This window comes from Diceros bicornis, chromosome 32 (genome assembly GCF_020826845.1).
Source record: "Diceros bicornis minor isolate mBicDic1 chromosome 32, mDicBic1.mat.cur, whole genome shotgun sequence".
NCBI lineage: Eukaryota > Metazoa > Chordata > Mammalia > Perissodactyla > Rhinocerotidae > Diceros > Diceros bicornis.
This window is the reverse complement of record NC_080771.1, coordinates 11,329,959-11,345,145: the sequence shown is the minus strand read 5'-3', so window position 1 is coordinate 11,345,145 and position 15,187 is coordinate 11,329,959. Positions and strand designations below refer to the sequence as shown.

The 15,187-nt window shown below is 53.8% G+C and overlaps 1 protein-coding gene across 1 annotated transcript; it reads right to left on the bottom strand.

The window, feature by feature from the left end:
- Positions 1–2,701: 2,701 nt before the first annotated feature.
- On the bottom strand, positions 2,702–13,677 carry SPMIP8 (sperm microtubule inner protein 8). The gene is given in 10 exon segments (XM_058527921.1): positions 2,702–6,290; positions 7,363–7,395; positions 7,758–7,822; positions 8,048–8,109; positions 8,652–8,826; positions 9,122–9,183; positions 12,552–12,776; positions 13,507–13,540; positions 13,542–13,568; positions 13,570–13,677. Coding segments are annotated over 10 exon segments (822 nt in total). The 3' UTR covers positions 2,702–6,259.
- Between the last annotated feature and the right edge of the window lie 1,510 nt (positions 13,678–15,187).

Genomic DNA, 15,187 nt, shown 5'->3' with positions numbered 1-15,187 from the left:
AAGCCATGTGGTTCCTCTCTGCAGGTGTCAGCAGGAGGGTGCTCGGGGCCCTCTGTGTCTGTGCCAGGCTCGAGTCCCGCTTCCTCTCTGGCCGAGTGACCTTAGGCAAAACTCACCCACTCGCAGAGACTCCTGGAAAGCACTGGCCTGTGTTTGGTGATTTATAGTTTCAGGTTGCCCTTCCTGAATGGACGATGGTCTGTGCGTGCCAGGGGCAGCAGGAGCTGAGCTCACACGGAGCCTGAAATAACTTGTTCTTCCTTTGTCCCCATCTCCAACTCCTCTCACGAAGCAGTGGGGCTCCTTCAGCTCCCACCTGGCCCTCAGCCTCTGGGCTCCAGCCTGGGCCAAAGCCAGGGCAGGGAATGGAGCCCCGGCCCTGGACGTTCAGGTCCAAGTCCTAGCCCTCTGATAACAAGCGACCCCAGGCAGGTCTCTGCCCCTCTCGGAGCCTCAATTCCCCATCTGAAGCCGAGGTCTTGACCTCTGATCTCTGAAGGTCCTTAGACACCTGACGCTCTATTCTGGGAAGGAACAGGATCAATCTGTGTCTCCTTTTCCCTCCCTGCCTCTCCTGGCCTCCAGCCTGCTCCCCTCCTGTCTCAGTCTGGACTCTCTGGGTTGTAAGTGACAGAAACAGCACAAACTGTCTTAAGCAGCTGCCCACTGCACCTGACCACACACACAGGTACCTCTGCCACCTGCCTGCCCAGGACCCCCACAGCGTTCTGTGTCCCATATCTGATGCGAGTCTCCCTCTCTTAGAGCATAGCAGTTTCATAGGGAACTTCAGACATTGTGACGAGGGGTACAAACTAGTGCTCTCTTTAGTGACTGGGGAAAGAGGCACTTCACAGGGCAGGGGGCGGTGGGGAGTGGGGCATTCTCCTGGGTGCTAGGAGTTGTTGCCAGGGGAGGCTGGGCCTAGACTTTTCTAGGGAGCCCATCATCCTGACAGCTTTGTCAAACTCCCACTCGGTGGCTAGCTCTGTGCTCAGCCCTGCAGGGGGACAGCGTGAGAGGACCCTGCTCTCCAGGAGTGGAGCCTGTGCTCATGAACCATGGTGGCAGTGGAGTGGTGTCATGGTTTAAGAGCATCACAGTCAGACCTGGCTAGAGTCCTGCCTCTGCCCCTCATCAGCAGCAAATCTTCGGGCAGGTTGGTTGTCTTCTCTGAGCCTCATCCTCCTCATCTGTGAAATGGAGCCAGTAATGCTCTCTTCTGGGCTGGGGGTGAGGGCACAGTGAAATGACCCATGTGGCATGTTTGCCACATTGTGGCCACTCAGGAAAGCAGAGCACTAGGAGGTCAGAGGCAGGAGGGAGCCAGCCTAGCTCTGCCATCTGAATGTCAGGGCTCTCCCACCCCCACCCCTGACACCCTGTATACAAGTTCTTCCCATCCACCGGCTGGTCTGAGCCTCACACCATCTCTATGAGATGCGCAGGGCAGACCTGAGCATCCCCTGTGGGCTGACCCTTGAGAAGTCCAGAGGCTGCCCAAGCCAGACAGTTAGTGATGACAGTGGCCTGGGGGCTGGCCAGGTGGGCCAGGTGGGGGATGGACAGTGGGGCCGGGACAGCCCTGGGCTGAACCTTGCAGGCCTCCAACTCCAGCCACTGAAGCCTGGGGCTCTGGCTCCAACCCACTCTTTGCTGGCCAGGAAGCCGGGAACAATGGCCGGGACTGGTGCTGGCACGGGGTCTGGCCAGGGCAGCAGGACAGCTCTTCCCCAGCAGGCAGAGGGGCGGCCAGCCCTCCGGCCTGCTCTCAACTCCTGGAGGGATTGAAGCCGTCATGCTCCGTCTTCCCGTCTGTGCAGAGGTAGCTCCGTCAAGAGCCTAGGCCTCCCTAGGGGCCATTGTGGAGTGCCTTGTCTCTGTCCTACATCCCGACCTCCCCCCCAGGCCCCTACCTCATTCCCTTCTCCAGAGGTGGCCTCAGACAGGACCAGGGGCTGCTCAGGCCTTGGACATTTGCCCAGGGCCTCACAGCCTGGGCCAGGCTAGCCTGTGATAAGCTGCACATCCCATCCTCAAGTGATGGTTTCTTTGTTCCTTGAAGGTCATGCCTCCAGGAAAGACCTTGGCCGCTATTGATTTTTGCAAGGCCGGAGTTCCCAGTCCTCCTCAGGGCCCTGAGGGAGGTCAAGGGGAGCGGCGGGGGCCTATGGGGTCTCCCTCTTCACTGAGCGTGTGTCCATCGCCACCCAGGTCTGCAGGCCTGCCTTTGTCCATCCACAAGCATGACTGAGCACCTACTGTCTGCCAGACACTGAGCCGGTGCTGCAGGGCGTGAAGCAAGAACTTTAGATGAGAGTTTTGAGGTTTTCATGGATCAAAAGGTAAGGTCAAAAAATGTCAAAGCTGCTGATATTTAGTCCAAAACATTACATGCAAGAGTCCTCCCTGGGCCGGCCCGGTGGCTTGGCAGTTAACTGCGCGTGCTCTGCTGCTGGTGGCCCGGGTTCGGATCCCGGGCGCGCACCAACGCACCGCTTCTCTGGCCATGGTGAGGCCGCGTCCCACATACAGCAACTAGAAGGGTGTGCAACTATGACGCTATCTGCTGGGGCTTTGGGGAGAAAAGGGAAAAAAAGGAGGAGGATTGGCAATAGATGTTAGCTCAGGGCTGATCTTCCTCACAAAAAAAAAAAAAGAAGAGTCCTCCCTGACCCTCACTCCACCCCTCCCTCAGCTAGGAACCTTACCCCATCCCTGATCCTCCCCCATTGCCAGCCCCTGAGTGAGGATGTATGTTTTGTGTGTTTCTTTGTAATAAACACAACTACTATTGTAGCAGTTGTTTCATTTAGTCCAGATCTGTGTGTTGGTTCTGGGAGGCCCCAGACCCCATTCCTGAGCCCCACGTCCACTTAGAGAGATAGGAGAAGCTGGCAAGTGCAGTATTTCCTGAGATCCTCCTGTGGGCCAGAGGCTATGGGTTAGTCCCCAGAAACAGCTATAGTCCCTGTCCTATACATAATCTTGGGGAAGAATAGGGGGAAAAGGGAGGCCTTGAGAGAGGGCTGCCTGGAAGAAAGGGTGGGATTTGGGTAGGAAGAGACAGGGAAGCATTTCAGGGGGAATGAAGGCTTTGAACAAAAGTTAGGAGGCAGACAAGAGTCTGGGGGTGCTGGCACAGCAAGCAGGCTGGTGGTGGGGTTTGTGTTAGTGTAATGCGTTGAGGCCCAGGGCCAGGGCAGTGGATTGGGGTTAGGCCAGGAAGGCCTGGAGGTGAGGCCACGGAGACTGGGCTGTCTCCAAGGCAGGCGCCACAGGGAGGATTTCTAATGTGATCTATTTATGATGAACAAAGAGCCCCCCTCCCAGGCTGAGGAGACTTCCAGGCCAGGAGACAGTGGCCCAGGTGGGCAGGGGTGGGGCTTCTTTCCATCTCTTGGCCTTTTGGTGAGATTCGCAACCTGCAGACTCTGCCACCGCCAGCAACTCCAAGAGAGCTTTCTGGTGGAACATCTTCTCCTTCCTCTAAGCCCTAGTCAAATGTCCTCGCCCCCCAGGAAGCCCCCCTGATTTCCTCCCCACTCTTGGCTTGCATCTCTCTCATAGCAGGAAGGCAACAAAGTGTGGTAGCCGCAGGCTCAGGGGTTAGGCAGCCTGGCTTCATTTCCCAGCTCTGCCAATCCCCAGCTGTGTGACCTTGGGCCAGCCACTGAACCTCCCTGAGTCCATTTCATCATCTGTAAAGTGGGTCTAAAATCACCCATCATATGGGGCCTGCAAAGTGCTTAATACATTGCCTTGCACTTAAAAATGGAAAGTGTATACTCAGTCAGGCTTGTTAATGCTCATCTACTCTGCATTGCCTTTATTCCTGGGCATGCATTTTTATATCCAGGAAGTCAGGATTCAGTGTACAACTGGTGGGCCAGAACCTAAACAGATTGCTGGTGTGGGTTACCATTCATGGCACCTTGGGCTCGAGGAACATGGCTTCGGTGTGCCCACATTCTCCCCTTCTGCTCTCAGGTTTGAATCAGCTGGGCCTGCCTCTCTCCTACTGTATTGGAAGCGCCTCAAAGGCAGGGATGGCAACTGGTCTGTGTCCCTCTGGCATCCAGCACCCAGCACGGGGCCTGGCGAGGCCTCGAATGTCTGCAGGGCCAGGTTCTCAGAGGGACTTGCCCAGTTATTCAGCGTCAAGGAAGCAGGGCCAGGAAAAAACTCCCGGGCACTTGATTCCCTCTGGCATGCTTCAGTACGTTCTCCCGCTGTCCCCAGTCTCACACAGGCCAGGTCTCCAGCGTCCCTGCTGTGAGCCTTGGGCAAATCCATCTCTTCTCTGAGCTGCTATGTTGGAGGGGGCACTTAGGGCTGCAGTGTGTGGCTCTGACACTCCAGGGGCTCTGCCAATGGCTTCCCACAGTTCAAGCCAGGTGGACTGCCTGTTGGGCTTGGAGGAAAGGGCCTCGTCCTGCATAAGATGGCACAAGGCTGGTACCTCCTCAACAGGCCCCGAGGAGGAAGGGGCTCTGGGCTCTGCTCTCTACTTCCCATCTGCTCCTCCCCACGCTCCTGTGTCCTCCCCTATTGTCAGCAGAGCCCCGTACTTGAGGACAGAGAGACAGATACCATGGTCTCTCACCTCAGAGTAAGGGTAATGATTGTTACATCCGCCCCTAAAAGAAATTAAAATCAGCCTCAGGACTGCAAGGCAGGCTCTGTCTGCATATCAGACAACAACACAACTCATCTCCTTGTTTATTACCCAAGGTTGAATGAAAGACCCCCATTCTGGGAAATAATTGATTCTACTAATGTTGAGCACAAACTATATGTGAACACTGTGGCAGTGCTGAGACTTGCTTTGAGTCCTGTTTCTGGGTTTGGCTGGAGGCTAATGACTTCCCTGATCTGGGCTTCAGTTTTCCCATCTGTGAAATAGGGTAGCATTGGTTCTGCTCACTTTCCAGGGTGCTTATGGGATGTGAGGCCTGGAGGAGACAATGGGTCATATGACAATGTATTCTGAACAGTGTAACACAGGGTCCAGAGGGAGGGGCTGGTATTATTCTTTAAATTCCTTCTGAGAGACCTGAGACCTGGCTTGCACGCATTGGGTGCTCAGTAAATATTAGTGGAAGGGGACGGAGATGTAAGTTTCCTAACTTTCGTGGGCATTGACTTTCCTGAGAATCTGATGGAAACAAGGAGCCTTTCCATGGAAAATGCACATGTGGGTAGACATATGGTTTTGCACATAATTTTGAAAGGTTGATGGATCCCTGAGGCCCCAGATCGAAGCACCAGAAGTCCTTTTCAGACAATTTTTGAGCTTGGTGACTATTATCTTGATCTGGGTCTGTCCTTGCAGACAGACCACGGTGGGTGGGGATGGGGTATCTGGAAGGTCAGGGGGCTAAGCGCTGATGCTGGCTGCTCTAACCCCCTGACCACGCTGGAGACACTCTTCCTTAGCCCTTTTGAGTGGGGTTATTCTGGGCCTGGCCCAGGAGTGCCCATGGCTGTTCCCAGGACATCATGCCTTCGTCTCTGTACGTCAGTGGGCAGAGGAGGGCTAGTCCTGAAGCCATGTGGATAGAGCAGACAACTTTTTGCTTACACGCTATATTCGTTGGCTGTGCCTTGGGGAGCAGGAAACTTTCTTCTCTGAGTGGGCTCAGGCACCTCATCTTACTTCTACACTCTGCTACTTCACAGGGAATAGAGGCCACAGGCCTGGCCAGAGCCTGCCTCCACCTCTTCAGGGGGATCCCGGGCCCAGGGAAGCCCCCAGAGTACACCGGTATGGCGAGGGCTGAGAGAGGTGTCTAAAAACCCCTTTTGAACCCCCTCTTTTCTCTTTAGGGCTCAAGTTCAGAGGCTGAGGTGGAGGGGACTTGGTCATGGGGCTGCAAGCAGGGGACGGGGGCACAAGGAAAACCCAATTCCCAGGCCTGCCTCTGCACCTCACCTCCGGCTGGGCCTTGGGGCTTAGACCCTGACTCTCTATCTGGGGTCACGAGACATCTTTCTCCAGCCCCCCACCAGTCCTCCAGGAGTTGTCATCCTGAGGTCCTGACCCTGTCCCAGCCCCTGCAACACACACACACACATACACACACACGCACACGCACTTGCACAAGGGCCTGGTGCCTCCCTGTAGGAGCATTAGGTTTATTTCCAGTCAGGCTGAACTCTAAGGGAGATGGGTGGTGCCACCATACACTCTCTGTCCTGCTGGGGAACCTGAGGTGGCACGGTCCGGCAGCCAGAGGATCGGCCTCCTTTTCACAGATTAATGCCAGGGGATCAGGTAGTTGACACGACTGTGGAGAGAAACAGGGGTGAGCTGGGGGCCTCCAGGGTGTCCTGGGGAAAAATCACGCTGTCCTTCTCTAGGCCTTCCCCCAAAACCCACCTTCCTGCCCTCAAGGCTCTGAAAACACATCCTGTCTCTCTATGGCTCGAGAGTCTTCAATGGCTATTTCCTTTTGTACATTTTTGGCTCCTTTGCTTGACTTTCAAGCCCCTTGTCCAGTTTGCTTCATCTTTATCTCCCACTAATCCCCAACCATGCACTGCTTTACTCCTTTTTCAATCATTTAGTGAACCTACTCTGGCAGGCATTATATAGTAGTAAAAAAGCAGAAAGCACTCCCCTGTGTGTGCACAGGGTGGGTGAGAGAAGGCAAGCTTTCCATCAATGATTATAATACAACAGTCTGCCTGCTGTGAGATAGAGATGCACATGTGGTGACCAGCTGGAGGGGTTTGAGCTGGAGGGGAGAGGCAGAGGGTGAGGGAAGCTTCAGCGAGGAGGGGACATCTGGGCTGGGCTTTAAAGAGTGAAGAGGAGTTTTCCAGGCAGACAAGGAGGGATCATCTAGGAGCTGAAACAGCACAAGCAAAGGTGTGGAGTGCTGGGTTGTGCTGGTGGTTTGGGTCGCACCCAGGAGTCTGGTACTGCTGAAGTGTAGAGAATGTGAAAATGCTTGAATATTTGCACACTCCTGCTGGGAACACTAGCCCCAGCCCTTACCACCTATCCGCATCCTGGAAGGCAGATCCTTGACTCTTTCCATCATGTTTCTTACATGTCAGTTTACTCTTCCGGCCCTTGCTGGCCTCCCGGGTAACCCCCATTCCCTTTGTCCTCCTCTGGGCCAAATCGGGCGGGACATGGACTCCGCTCCCCCCGCCTCCCAGTGGGCTGCGCTTTTGCCTGGCGCGGATCTCTCAGAGGGAGGCAGCTCGCATCCCCCTGACATCACTCAGGAGGGTACCAATCCCTCGGGGCGCTCCTGGTGAGTAGAGCGGGTTCTGAGAAGAGCCTGAGCCCTGGACGCGGCCGGCGGGGGCGTGGCCAGGTGTGGGGCGGGGGCGGGGTCATCCCCCTACCTGTAGCGTGAGCCGAAGCGTCGGAAAGCGTTCCTGTGAAAGAGCGAGGAGGGTGAGCCCGAGGTGGGGAAGGCGACCCTCTCCGAGAACCCCACTCCCACCTCGGGAGGCGCCGTCCCGCCAGAAGGATTACACTGCACCTTCCCCCCACCTTAACGCTCCACGCCGAAAGGGTGGAGTTGCCAGGGCCTGATGACAGGATGCTCCGTTTGGTAGGAATTAAACATTAATTCATTTTGAAATTGCAAATGTCTTGTGTGTATTGGAGCAAGCAATTCTTCCCAGGTCTCACATTTTCAAGGGCCACTAGGTGTGCGCTGGGGGAAAGCGGCCAAGACCCGACCCCACCCTTCCTCCTCCAGGTATGGGGTCCCGGGGCCTGTGGCGTCACTTACAGGGAGTCGAAAGGCAGGGGCTTCTGTCCGTAGCGGTCCAGGCTGGGGTTCTGGTTGAGACAGTACTGGGGCAAGCCAAAGGGATTAGGGGTCTGTGAGCCGGCAGGTCATAGACCCCTGCTCACGCCCCACACAGCGCTCTCTGCGGGAGATCTTGGCCTGCGGACTGGGAGACCCTGCTCTCGGTCTCCTCTTCCCCTCCCCGCCTCCCGCCCCGGGTTAGCCGCTCCTCGCCCCAGACCCCCTACCCCTGGGGCCCCAGGGAAGGGTCAGCGCGCAGCCCTCCCTACCCGCCAGTTCTGGGTCACCTCCGGCTTCAAGTACCGCACTGCATAGCCGCTGAAACTCTCGACTATGGAAAGAGCGCCCATCTCGGGCCCCCAGCCCGGCCCGAACCAGCCCCGCCCCCGCCCCATCGGAGCCCCGCCCCTAGATCAAGCCCCGCCCCGCTCTCACCGGAGCCCCTAACAAGCTCTGTCCCCGCCCCTACCGGAGCCCCGCCCCCAGCCTGCCTCGAACAAGCCCCGCCCCCTCCCTCACCGGAGCCCCGCCCCTAGATCGAGCCCGGAACAAGCCCCGCCCCACACCTACTCCTAGAACCAGTCCCGCCTCCACCGCCCGGCCAGACCACGCCCCGCCTCCAGACCCTGCTGCGCTGGTCCCAGAACCAGCCCCGCCCTCAGCCTATGACGAGTCCAACTTCTCTGTCCCTCAGCCGTCTCAGTCCCGCCCGCTCTAAGTGCCCAGCTGCTCCCTCCCCGGCTTCCCCGCCCTGTCTTTGCCCGAGCCCACCCCCGACGCCCCCCCAGTCAGCGCTCCTGGTCCCGGCTCCAGGGACCAGAGGCTCGGCTGTCTCCCCCGCCCTAGGGCATCCCCCGCGCCCGGTAGACTGACCTTTCTTGCTCGGACAGGGCAGCTTGAACTCGCCGGCTGAGGACACGAAGTGGGACCAGTCCTCGATGGCGCGCGTGAAGCAGGGCCAGTCGACGCGGTTGATGCCGGGCGCGATGGGCGCCAGCTTTCCCTCGCGGCACCTGTCGCGGAGCCTCTGGCCGGTCGCTGTGATGTCCTGCCAGGGAGATGGGAGTCAGGGCCGCGGGGGTAGGTGCAAAAGCCTGCAGGACTGACCCAGAACCTGCCCCCCCCCCCCCCCCCCGGCAGGACCTGACTCTTGGCCCATCTGACCCAGGGGGCGGCTGAAGCCCCTGAAGAAGATGGGAAGGGGGCGGGATTCCAAGGCGGCAGCTGAGGAAGTGCGCAGAGTAGAGCCCAGAGCTCGAGGAGCTCGGGGCTGGATACAGGCAGGTCCTTCCCGCCTCTCGAGACCCTGAGCAAACTCAGGGCCGGGGGCCACGGACGCTCACCAAGCACTGCAGGGGTTTGTTGGGGACGCCGAGGAGCGTGAAGTAGGCGTTGTCAAAGTCGTCTGAAGGAGGAAGAGAAAGGGAGAAAAGGTGTCTCGTCCACCAGCGGTCAGGGGCCCACACAGGAGAGGTTTGACCCACAGTGCTTTAAAAGTTTTTAAAAATATCTGACAACTTTTAAAAATCTGAGATAAAGTAGATTTTTACTTAACACGCCCCTTACAACAGAATAAACTCAAAATAGATCAAAGATTTCAATGTAAAAAAATGAAACCATAGAAGTACTAGAAGAAAACATGGGTAAATTCCTTTATAACCTTAGGGTGGGGAAGGTCTTACCAACTCTCTTTCAAAATCAAGTAGCCTGAAAGATTGATAAATTTGGCTACATAAAAATAAACTTCTGCATGGCAAAAACAACACCAGAAGTCAAAAGACAAATGGGAAAAAATATTTCCGCTTATTTTACAGATGAGGTGCAATTTCCCTAATATTGAAAGAGTTCCTGGAAATCAAGACCAAAAAAAAAAAAAAAAAAGAAGATGCATAGGTAGTTCAAACACAAACACAAGAAATACAAATGGTCCCTAAACACATGAAAAGCCACTCAACCTCATTCATAAGATGAATCCATAATCAAACTGCATTAAGATACCAATTTTTGCCTATCAGAATGGAAATAATCCAAAAGTTAGTGCAGTTATGGGAAACAGAGCCATTGCCATACATTGCCAGAGGGGGTGTGAATTGATTTGAGCCTCTGGAAAGCAATTGGCATTATCTATCAGAATTATAAATACACAGACCTTTTGACCCCACAGTTGTATTTCTGGGAATTTATCCCACTTCACAGCTGCACAACTGGAAATGATGTGAGCAGAAGGTTTACCCACTTCAGCATTGTTTATAATAGAAAATGACTGAAAACAACTCAAGTGTCTGTCTTTAAAGGGCTGGTTAATAAGCTACGATACACCCTCACTGTGCAGCTATTCAAAATAAATAGAGGAAGTTCTCCATACAAGACCTCCAAGATGCAGAAGAGTGTATGCTGCACGCTACCTTTTGCTTTAAAGCCTAAAATTGAGACAGTTGGAGGCAGAGAAGAATACACATTCAGGTCACCACCTTAACCAAGTCATCAAACAGCATCACTGATCGTGGGATAATGACCTTCTGTGCCTCCTGAAGCATTACGGCAAAGACAGCATCTGTCACCTGTGGAAGATTCTAGCCAGCAATGTTTTACCTGGCTAATCAAGCCTCTACACCCAGCTTCTAGTTTGCAGAAAATAGATTATCAAGGTAAACAACACCATAAGGAAACAATGGCTCAAGTTCAGAATGTAGGACTGTCTACAACACAACTGTTTTGGACTCTTTAAAAAGTCAGTATTACGAGGGAAAAATGGAAAGTAGGTGGACTGTTCTAAACTAAGACTAAAGAGACATAACAACCAATTGCAATGCACAATCCTAGATTGAATCCTGGTTCCAAAATTTTTTTTTAAAGCTATAAAAGACATCTGTGGTGGTAATTGGGGACATTTTAATATGGACTGAATATTAGATATCAGGGTATTATTGTTAACTTCCCTAGACGTGATAATGGTGTTGTGTCATGTAGGAGGTTGTTCTTTTCATTGGGAGCTGCTTGCCAAAGTGTGTGTGTGTGCGCGCGAGAGAGAGAGAGACAGAGAGAGAGACAGAGAGAGAGACAGAGAGACAGAGAGAGACAGAGAGAGACAGAGAGAGAGACAGAGAGAGAGAGAGAGAGAGAGAGAGAGAGCAAATATGGTAAAACATTCATTGGAGCGGGTGGAAGGTAATGGGTGTTCATAGTGTTATTTCAACTTTTCTCCGTGTTTGCATATGTTCACAATAAAACGTTGGGGAGTAAAAGAATAAATGTTCGTCTGTTCCTTAAACAATGGTAGAATACCTTAGAGACTAAGAATGGTTACCTGTAAGTGGGGGGGGGAGAGTGAGACTTGTTAAAATGTACACTTTTACAGCATTTTGAATTTTGAACTTGTGACTCTCACTTTTATTAAAAGCTTATACTTGCAATAAAAATATATATCTAAATCAAGAGCTTTCCTTAAAAATCTAGATTCCTGGCTTCTCTTGGAAGCTCAGATAGCTGTGCTGACGCTTCCCACATGGCACAGTCTGTGGGGCCCCAGAAGCTGCTCCCCTTTAGAGGACGCATGTGGGGGCTTCACTTCACTTTCCCTCCTCCCTCCTCACTGCTTCCCCACCCACTTCCTGTATTTGTGTTTCCTGTCTTGGCCCTGCAGGGGTCTGTGTGGGACTTCTGGAGATCTCCATGCAGTCTCCGACAGGCTTGCCCCGCCTGTCACCTAAGCTGGAACCTGGGTATGGTCCTAGACTCCCCCTCCAACACCCAGTACCCAGCCCTGTTGCTTTATCTCCTAAATACCTTCTCAAAACCTCCCCCGTGGTCTCACTCCTTCCTGAAGACTGTGGTCCGTCCCAGTGTCCTAAACATCCCCCCATCATCCACCTCTAATCCCTCTGGGCCTCCCGGCCCCACATGACAGAATGCTCAGACCTCTTTTCTGCTTAAAGTCTTTCAGAGGTTCCTCTTTCCCTCCCGGGAGAGTCCAGACCCCTGAACTTAGCCACAGGACACTTCCTGAGCTGTGCCCTCATCCCCAGCCACAGCTCCTGCTGCCCCCACAAACATTTTCCTCCAGACCAACCAAACCTCTCAAGGTCACCCAACACCTCAGGTAGATTTCCCCTCCAGGCCTCTACACATGCTATTCCCTCTAGCTGGAACGCCCTTTGTTTCCCTGCAGACCCAGTGCAGTGTCAGGCACGAAGCAGGTGCCTCATAGGTGGGCTGAAAGGAACGTGTACGTCTGCGTGGCACCCCTACCTCCACACACAAGCTTCTCAGTCGACGAAGGGTCATTGCCTGGCCCATGTGGCCCTGTCACCCCAAAGGCTCACATGTCTCCTGTCATTCATGGGAGGGGTCAGCAGGGTCTTTCTCTGCCTTTTCCAGTGGAAAAATGATTGGGCAGAAGTTGTTATTATTGCTATTACTATTACTTCTCCTACTGCAACTGCTGACTTCTGCAAAGGTCTCTATCCATTAATGATAATAACAACAACATTATTGTTGAGCATATATTAAGTGCCAGGCACCACTATAGGTGCTTTTCATGCCTTGCCTCGTTTTAATCGCATGATAGCCTTGTGACCCATTTTAGTGACAGGGAAACAGAGGCTCAGACCTTGTGAAGTTTCCTGGACAGGGAGGAACCAAGCTGGGACTCGCCCCTTCAATCCTTTCATCTGCCACTCATGGCTTTCCCCTCCAAGGTCTCTCTCTCGAAACCATCTACTCCTTCCCCAAAGGCCCAGAGGGCCTGGTGCCAGTTCAGCTGGCTGGCCTGACCTTTGCAGCAGTAGGTGGTGGACTGGCAGTGCTCGTCGGGAAGGCAGGCCCTGACGGAGTCCATGTCCATGCGGCGCAGGCTGGGCAGGGCTGGGTGGTACAGCTGCTGCTTCACGCCAGCCAGCTGGTTGCGCCGCCGCTTGATGGGGAGCAGGATGGCCGGGGACGCGTATACGTGGGTGGAGCCGTCCTCCCAGGGCACCAGGTCGATGATGCGGGCCATGGCTGGGGAGCAGAGGGTGTGAAGGGGCTCACCGTGGGCTCAGGCCAGCTAGACACCCTTCTGTGTGGGAACAGAACCCTAGCCAGTGCTGATTCCTCTGCTCGTCCAACACCTACTGTGCTCCAGGAGCAGGTGGTTATCTGGGACATTCAGACAGTCACACACACACGCACGCACACACACACGGGATGTGCTGAGGGCTCTGACAGAGGTCAGTACAGGGTGTGGGTGTCTGCGGAGGCTGGGGTTGGGGCATTCAGGGAATGATCTAAAAGAGGTGGCATTTGTGTCTATTCTCAAATAACGAGCAGGAAGCAGCAGTGGCAAGTGGGTTCAGAGTTTAGCTCAGAATGCCTCTGGGTAACTCATTATGGACTTTTGGCCTTAGCTAAGTTATCTGGCATTTACTCAAAATCCTACAGGGAGACATAGAAAAGTTTTAAATAAGGGGAGAGACGTGATAGATATGAACTAGAAGAACATTGCTGGCTACCCAGGGCCTCCCTTTAAAAAGCAGATATTCCCAGAGCCTTTCAGTCATTTAAACTGTAGTGAGAATTTGTTGACTCAGCTTGCTTTCTTCCTGACGGCAGTTAGAGGCGAGAGATGGAGGTGGGAGGTAGGTGGGCAGGAGGAGAGAGGACCTTGGACCGTGGAGGAGTGGGGAGAGGACATGGTGACAGGCATGGGGAAGCTGCCTCCCGGGATGGGCCTGCGTGGAAGTGTAGCCACCCACAGTGGCTACCTCATCTGCAGGGCGCAGGCCCCAGGTGCACAGGCTTATAAGGATCTTCTGCTTTTCCGACTGCTCAGCGCGGAGAAGAGGCAGGGAGATGGGCCGGGCCCCAGCGCCTTATGAGACAGTAGGAGAATAAAGGAACATTCTGCAGAGACAATGCCCATTGGAGCCTGATTGTGAGGGCACCCACTCCTCGGCAACCCTGGCAACTGTGGGCTCTGAGGAGAAGAGCCTGCTGCCAGAGGTCCTGTGCACTGGTCCCCGTTTCAGCCTTCCTGAAGGTTCCTGTCTCCTGGGCCTCAGCACAGGCCGGGCGTGTTGGGAAACATCAGAGAGGGAGCTGGGGCTCTCTGGGGGTAGCCATGCTAGGGCTGGCCAGGGCAGGCTGTGTGACCCCGGACTAGTTACTGTCTCTCTCTGGGCCTCAAAGGTCCTATCTGTGTTAGGTAAGGGCCCTAGGCCCTGCCATGAGGGGTGTCTGTGAGCTGGGAGGGCCCTCCCCTCCCTGTAAAACTCAGGGAAGGGGGCACTGCCCTGCCTGCCAGCCCTTGGGTCTCCAGGGGTGGAGATTAGCTGCCGCCAGTATCCAGGGTCAGCCTAAAGGGATCAGAGAGAGTGGTGGCCTCAGCAGGACAGGGATTAACAGGTGACAGTCCACCCCAGCCCCCTGCAGCCTGCAGCCTCCCTCCCTCCCTCCTTCCCAGAAAGGTGAGGTCATGAGTGTCTAAGCTCAGCACCCCAAAGTCTGGGGCCTGCCCACCACCCTGGACACAACCATTGGAGATGGACCTCAGAGGTGAGGAAACCCTGGGGAGAGGTTAACTTATTTGCGTATCTTAGCATGTGCTTTGCATATACCTGCCCAGGTGCTGCGCCTGATGGGTCCTGGGACCCTTATGTGATTCATGTAGGATTTGGCTCTCTGGTTGCTTCTCCTCCAGTGCTCCCTCCAGCCCCCAGAGCAGCATCCACACGTCCCACCTCTCACAGAAAACGTGCCCAGAGTTGACTCCATTCACCACCCCACCCCCAATTCATTTTTAAACTCTTTTAAAGCTATAAAGTATAAAGTGCATAAATATATAATAGTAACTAATAACGTACAAAGTGAGACCCCAAGTGACTACTACTCAGATAAGACACGGGGTTCTACTTTGCCAAAGAGTTTAGCAGTTTCTTAAAATGTGAAACATAAATTTACCATATGACCCAGCATTTCCACTCCTGGGAATCTTCCCAAGAGAAATGAAAGTATATGTCCACATGAAGACTAGCATGCAAATGTTCATGGCAGCATTATTTATAATAGCCTAAAAGTGGAAAAAACCCCAGTGTCCATTGACTAGTGGATAAATAAACAGACTGTGGTATATCTATGCCATGGAAGACTCGGGAATTAAAAAGAAATGAAGTACCGATCCATGCTACAATGTGGATGATCCTCAAAAACATTATGCTAAATGAAAGAAATCAGACACAAAAACCCCTCACATAGTATATGATCCATTTTTATAAAATGTCCAGAAAAGGCAACTCTTTAGAGACAGAAAGCAGATGAGTGGTTGCCTGCGGCTGGGGGCGGGAGTGGGGAGGGACTCTAGTGAAGGCTCTTGTTGGGGTGATGGAAATGTTCGAAAACTAAGATGCTGCTGGTTACATAGCTCAGTCAATTTA